A 7343-nucleotide genomic window follows, 5' to 3' on the forward strand; every position below is an offset into this window, starting at 1 on the left:
AGTTGACAAAACCAAACAAAAGTAATGTTAGGTTTGTGTGTTGCTTGAAGCTGGATTTACTCTTTCTTTGTTGACCCAGAGTGAAAGCTGAGTGACGCCCAGAGCCACAGATGATGCAGCTGCTGCAGCACAGACGGGGCCACCTCAGGAGTGCAGGTGACAACAGCAGAAAAAGAATAAGTTCACACACACGTCAGTGTAAAAACAAATACCAGAAACTTCTGGTTCTGTCCCAATTGAGAGGTGAAGTATAAATAAAAAATAAATCTCAATATTATTGTATCTTAAAGATAATCAAATCATTTTTATGAATCATTCAATATGACTGCATGTATAAATGCAATTCAAATGCATGTCACATCAAAACGTTTTACTGTATAAACACATACCACTTTACTCACCGCTGAGGGGGCCATGTTGGTTTTGTTTTTTTCTTTCATTAGAGCAGATCTGACCCTGTTCCAGAGCTGGAGCCTGTTACTGATGATTTATACTGAACTTAACATTAGCTTTTCAGTGACAGAACTCTGGAACATTGAACTGACCTCTGGTTAGATGCATCTGGTCAGAAGCATTGTAATGCAGACTGCCCTCTTGTGGTCATTACATGATATTGTTTCAAAACAAACCCCATGTTCTTATTTACTGGTATTACTTTTAAGCATTTTAAACATGTCTTGGCACATTTTCGATTGAAACGTGCTAATATTCGTTTTTCCTTGGGCACTGCACTGCATTGTCTCCAGTATGCATGTACAAATATGAACAAATGCAGCCTCACAAGCTGTGTACATATTATGTTCTGTTCTGACCAAATGTCTCAGACACTAAACACAATAAGATAAACCAATACATTTTGCTTAATATTTATTGAAAATGTTGTGAAAATAAATTTTCATTCATTATAAGAAAACATTTCATTACAAGACATGTACTGCAAAAGTGACACATACTAGCTTACAACATGACATGCAATAAATAATACCTCTATTGAGCAAATTCCATCCATACAATATGTACTTTTTTGAAGATTACCATAAACGGCATCAACAGTAGTGTTTTGAAATGCAAAGGAACGAGTGGAGTGAGGCAGACTGATATTACAAAAATAGAACGATGTAGCTTTTGGATTTATTTTGGGCAGGCAGCAAACACCTGCTCTTTCAGGACACCTACCTTCCTCAAATGGATAGCTTCATCTAAAGCATTAATCATTTCCTTTGTTTTTGTGACAGAAATAAACTAGTTGAAGCATAAGATGAGGCACAGACTGACGAGGCATGCGCTCTGTCATATTTACAAAGCGGAATACAAGTATTAATAGGGAAACGGAGCTTCTCGAACTGACTGCCAAGTACAGGTACTCAGACCAGAGGAAGAAAAGTACACATGTAGCTGCATGGAAGTAGTATTGTTTTGTTGTTGACTAATTCTAAACCCAGTGACTGAAATCCATTCGACAGCAGTTGAGGTCTACAAAGATTTGGACATTCACATCTATGTATGTAACTCAAAATGCCACAATGATAAAACCTTCAGGCCTATGTAAACATGTCTTCACTTTACAGATACTTTCATTTAAAATGAGCAAGTTATGGGTACATCCCGACTCATCAGTACTTAAAGAAGCCCTCAGCCATTGTTGCTTCCTTAAAGGTGACTGTAAGGGAGTTGATGGTCACCTCGGTCACAATCACCTTCCTGGGGTGTGGTGTGGTTGGACCGATGGAATGCTGTGTTGTGGTCGTAACATGTCGATTGTCACTTGTCGCTTCGCGGTCCTTCATCTGTGCAGCGCCCGTGTCAGCCGTTTGCCTCCCGTGGGTGCTCACTATGACCGAGTCGGCGTTCCTCTTCTCTGAATTGTTGTTCTGGAATCTGGGCCACTCTGACACCTGCTCCACAGCCGCCGCCTCCTCCACAACGGCGGAGTGCACAATCGCAGCATCTTCGGTCACAACCTCGGGTGTACAGGAGGTGTCGTTAGATTGTTCGCACGCTAAAGTTGGGGGATTTTTTGTTTCTGTCGTGTGGTTTTGTGCGATGGTCTCGGCCGTGTCCCATGTGAGTGTCTCATGCGCGATGTCGACCTGATCCATTTCCAGGTCGTGTCGCTGTAGTGTCGGAGGAGAGCTGCACTCGGACAGACCTGGGAAAAGGACAATGTATTTAAAAGATGTAAAGATGGATGACGACAAAGATTGAAGAAACCAACCGTAAATGCTGCCTCCATATCGGTCTTCTGTATTGCTCTCAGATTCATGCTTGTCATCCTCACTAATTCCCTCCCAATCAGCCTCAAGTTCCTGCTCCGTCCTCCTCACAGGCTGCAGTCCTTTATGAGGCCCCTCTGCCCTCCGACGTGACACTCTGAGCCGCCTCCTGCGGATGGGACGGTGCTCCACGTCAGTGCTGGATGAGCGGGTGAGGGACAGGCGCAGACGAGGGACTTTCTCTGACATCTTATGGGCACTGCGAAGGTCCATGGCAAAGATGTTCTGTAAAAGTGATTGATGAAAGTGGATTAATCTCATGAGACAATAGGTTAAACGACTGCAGAAAGTAGAGAAGGTGTTCTTACCCGCAGCACTAGCCTCCTCGGTCTGAGACCTTTTTTGCGATAAGCCAAAGCTCTGACTCTTTCCTGACTGAAGACAAAGAAAAAAAGAAAGTGAAACTAAATTCATGTAGAAATGAAATAGACAGAAAAAGTCCTGTACTCACCTCTCTTCATAAGCCAGAACCAGGCGAGGGTCCAGAATATTTTCCTCCGGCTCCCATGTACTGTACCTGCCACAAGAGAATGGACATGTAAGACACTGTCAGTAAGTCCTGGCTGCTTCTAAATTGCAGGATTACAATGGTTTGTGAGTGAAGAGTTTCATTGAGCTGAGGTCACCACATGATGACTCGATGCTTACTCACTTTTGGGGCCAGCCCTGCCATTTCAGGAGGTACTCCACGTTCCCCTGGAAGTAAACAGAATGAGGCGGGGTTAGTGCTCAGAACAGGGCACACGATGTCCAATCTAAGCAGAACAAATGAGTGGAAATAGCTGCTGTCGCTTTAAAGTGCGGAGGGAGCGGGTCACGGGCTCTTTTCTCCTCAAGCTGAGTTTATGTGGAGGTGACGTCAATGACAGGGGGGCTGGGGCCTCCAAACCCCGCACGCGCTGACGTGAGCGCACATGGTCCTTTCTAGAACATAACACCGGTGATAGGTGGGGCCACGCGACATGTCAACAAGCCGCGTTGCGCAACTACAAGACAAATAACAGCCTACAATAAGAACATTATTATATCGTCTCAATGAAACGGGAAATAACTTTCACTAACCAAATGTATTAAATCTACTAAATGTATTCTACAATGTCAACAGGACCAGGAAAATGATGCTACGCCACTGAGCACGGCGCTGTCAAACGGGACACGTGCGCGCGCGGGGGACACATGTGCGCGCGCGGGGGACACGTGCGCGCTGCGCGGCTGCACGTTCACAACTCTGTCCTTTCTCGTGCCTAAGTTTCCTTCGCGTCCTCTGTGTGAACCAGCGCTCCCCATCGCGCAGGGACATCACGCAGGGACAGGGAAATCGTGCAGGGACAGGGACATCGTGCAGGGACAGGGACATCGCGCAGGGGCAGGGACATCGCGCAGGGACAGGGACATCGTGCAGGGGCAGGGACATCGTGCAGGGACAGGGACATCGCGCAGGGGCAGGGACATCACGCAGGGGCAGGGACATCGCGCAGCTCCGTGACACCGCGCGCGGCTCTGAAGGTGCGCAGCTGCTTTTGGGAAACACACCCCCTTTCATTTTTACAATCTGCGTAGGCTCATCCAAAACACATCCATTTTTTTTGCTCCGCGGGGACATAACGGGGACATAACGGGCTCAGAACGTCAAACTTTGTCGCACTGAACTGCATGTGTCACTTGCGTAATGCGCAGCCTGGTTTAGTGCACAGCAGAAGGACAGAAGAGCTGAGCATGCTCCACTGTCACAGAAGAACATAAGTTGGGCCTACATAAGTTTAAATTAAAGTAAGATTAGTTCTTTTCATACTTGTCCTACCTTTCGGATTCTCTTCTTTGTAATGGACTCGACTGCAAACACTCGGTCTCCAATAGATGATAGCTCCATGTTCACGCGGGACGCGAGCGGAACTGTCTCTGATGAGGGACAAAAAGAGCCGCGGATCGGGACGAACAACTCGCGTGAAGACTGTGCCCTCTCGTCCTTCGTAGTGCTCACTGGCGTCCTTCGTAGTGTGCACTTGTTTTGTCCACGGCAGCGCGCGTTAAACTCCAGCCGCCTTCGCTCTCACTTTGGAAATCTGCGACGCATCAACGGGACAACGCGCTGCTCCGCCGGCCGCGCCCCCTTTCCACGCCCCCTTTCTACGCCCCCTTTCCATTGCGTAGGGCCAAGCCCCCAATGAGCGCGCCTGACTGACGCGCGCGCGGCCGGAGCGCGGTTGTAGCGCGGGCTACAAGGTTACTGCGTTACTACTCTTACTGCGTTACTACTGCTACTGCGTTACTACTCTTACTGCGTTACTACTCTTACTGCGTTACTACTGCGTTACTACTGTTACTGCGTTACTACTGCGTTACTACTGTTACTGCGTTACTACTGCTACTGCGTTACTACTGTTACTGCGTTACTACTGCTACTGCGTTACTACTGCTACTCTGTTACTGCGTGTGTTTGATACTCTGTTACTGATAAAGTGTCTCTAAAGTGTCTCTGTTGTCTTTTGACACTTCTTTGGCCTTGTCCGTGGTATTAGTGAGAGTCTGATGTGGGGTGGACGGGGTTTATGCAGCTAACGAGCTCAAACAAGTGCTACTAATTTAGATAAGTGGAGTAGAGACTTTTAACGGCAGATTAACAGGGTTTTGAGAGCCAGATTTCTTGCGGAGTATGACATGGTGGTCCCTCCGCCACAAAGTTACATAGTGCACATTTAATTTACTCATTTAACTTATTAATGGCACAAATGGTTGGCTACATGCCACGAGAGAACAAACCTAGGACTTTCCACTTATCCTTGCTAAAATTTTAAGAAATAATACACCTGTATAATAATAAATATATAATAAATAATACACCTGTCTGTAAGCAGCTGGCCCAATGAGACGTCCTCCAAGATTAATACATTTTATATCTATCGATCCATCCGTCAATTGGAACACACGCTGGTCCACGCTCATACTTCGTGTTGGCCATTATCTAAAACTACAGGTGCAAACGACCTTCATCGTCAATGTCTTATGGAGTTATGAAGTTCATGTGTCCATGTTGTGATTTAAAACTGTGACAACTGCCGTTTTATCTTCTTCCATAGTAAAAGCACCAAACACATGCGACTGTACACGACACACACGACTGTACACGACACACGCGACTGTACACGACTGTACACGACACACACGACTGTACACGACACACGCGACTGTACACGACTGTACACGACACACACGACTGTACACGACACACGCGACTGTACACGACTGTACACGACACACACGACTGTACACGACACACGCGACTGTACACGACTGTACACGACACACACGACTGTACACGACACACGCGACTGTACACGACACACGCGACTGTACACGACACACGCGACTGTACACGACTGTACACGACACACGCGACTGTACACGACACACGCGACTGTACACGACACACGCGACTGTACACGACACACGCGACTACACGACACACGCGACTGTACACGACACACACGACTGTACACGACACACGCGACTGTACACGACCCACGCGACTGTACACGACCCACGCGACTGTACACGACCCACGCGACTGTACACGACACACGCGACTGTACACGACGCACGCGACTGTACACGACGCACGCGACTGTACACGACGCACGCGACTGTACACGACGCACGCGACTGTACACGACACACGCGACTGTACACGACACACGCGACTGTACACGATACACGCGACTGTACACGATACACGCGACTGTACACGACACACGCGACTGTACACGACACACGCGACTGTACACGACACACGCGACTGTACACGACACACGCGACTACACGACACACGCGACTGTACACGACACACGCGACTGTACACGACACACGCGACTGTACACGATACACGCGACTGTACACGACACACGCGACTACACGACACGCGACTACACGACACACGCGACTGTACACGACACACGCGACTGTACACGACACACGCGACTGTACACGACTGTACACGACACACACGACTGTACACGACACACGCGACTGTACACGACTGTACACGACACACACGACTGTACACGACACACGCGACTGTACACGACTGTACACGACACACACGACTGTACACGACACACGCGACTGTACACGACACACGCGACTGTACACGACACACGCGACTACACGACACACGCGACTGTACACGACACACACGACTGTACACGACACACGCGACTGTACACGACCCACGCGACTGTACACGACCCACGCGACTGTACACGACCCACGCGACTGTACACGACACACGCGACTGTACACGACACACGCGACTGTACACGACGCACGCGACTGTACACGACGCACGCGACTGTACACGACGCACGCGACTGTACACGACACACGCGACTGTACACGACACACGCGACTGTACACGATACACGCGACTGTACACGATACACGCGACTGTACACGACACACGCGACTGTACACGACACACGCGACTGTACACGACACACGCGACTACACGACACACGCGACTGTACACGACACACGCGACTGTACACGACACACGCGACTGTACACGACACACGCGACTGTACACGATACACGCGACTGTACACGACACGCGACTACACGACACACGCGACTGTACACGACACACGCGACTGTACACGACACACGCGACTACACGACACACGCGACTACACGACACACGCGACTACACGACACACGCGACTACACGACACACGCGACACACGCGACTGTACACGACACACGCGACTGTACACGACACACGCGACTACACGACACACGCGACTACACTACTGTACACGACACACACGACTGTACACGACACACACGACACACGTGACTGTACACGACACACACGACTGTACACGACTGTAAACGACGCACGCGACTGTAAACGACGCACGCGACTGTAAACGACGCACGCGACTGTACACGACGCACGCGACTGTACACGACGCACGCGACTGTACACGACTGTACACGACACACGCGACTGTACACGACACACGCGACTGTACACGACACACGCGACTGTACACGACACACGCGACTACACGACTG

The 7343-nt window shown here is 49.2% G+C and overlaps 2 protein-coding genes across 2 annotated transcripts in view; one reads left to right on the forward strand and one right to left on the reverse strand.

Annotated features, from left to right (window-relative positions):
- Positions 1–463: 463 nt before the first annotated feature.
- The window catches only part of cpsf4 (cleavage and polyadenylation specific factor 4), a 52809-nt gene continuing 45929 nt past the window's right edge, over positions 464–7343 (forward strand). The window contains exon 1 of the mRNA XM_072443777.1: positions 464–472. The gene's annotated coding sequence lies outside the window, so the exon portion shown is untranslated. The remainder of the gene's footprint in view (positions 473–7343) is intronic.
- On the reverse strand, positions 851–4193 carry cbx7a (chromobox homolog 7a). Its single transcript, XM_072443757.1, has 6 exons — positions 4075–4193; positions 2926–2969; positions 2725–2790; positions 2582–2648; positions 2216–2498; positions 851–2149 (listed from the first exon to the last, which is right to left on the reverse strand). Exons 1-6 carry the CDS (start codon positions 4141–4143, stop codon positions 1614–1616), a joined length of 1065 nt encoding a protein of 354 aa, XP_072299858.1. The 5' UTR covers positions 4144–4193; the 3' UTR covers positions 851–1613.

This window comes from Eucyclogobius newberryi, unplaced genomic scaffold, assembly GCF_026437365.1.
Source record: "Eucyclogobius newberryi isolate DKJ021-1_F unplaced genomic scaffold, fEucNew1.0.hap1 SCAF_13, whole genome shotgun sequence".
In the NCBI taxonomy this organism is placed as follows: Eukaryota; Metazoa; Chordata; class Actinopteri; order Gobiiformes; family Gobiidae; genus Eucyclogobius; species Eucyclogobius newberryi.

Bases quoted from the DNA above. Each gene is read 5' to 3' on its own strand.
- cbx7a (XM_072443757.1), bottom strand. From the start codon at position 4,143: ATGGAGCTATCATCTATTGGAGACCGAGTGTTTGCAGTCGAGTCCATT. The intron at 2,649-2,724 runs GTGAGTACAGGA...CTTTGTCTTCAG, and splicing joins GTTCTGGCTTATGAAGAGAG to TCAGGAAAGAGTCAGAGCTT. The intron at 2,499-2,581 runs GTAAGAACACCT...TCACTTTTACAG, and splicing joins CGAGGAGGCTAGTGCTGCGG to AACATCTTTGCCATGGACCT.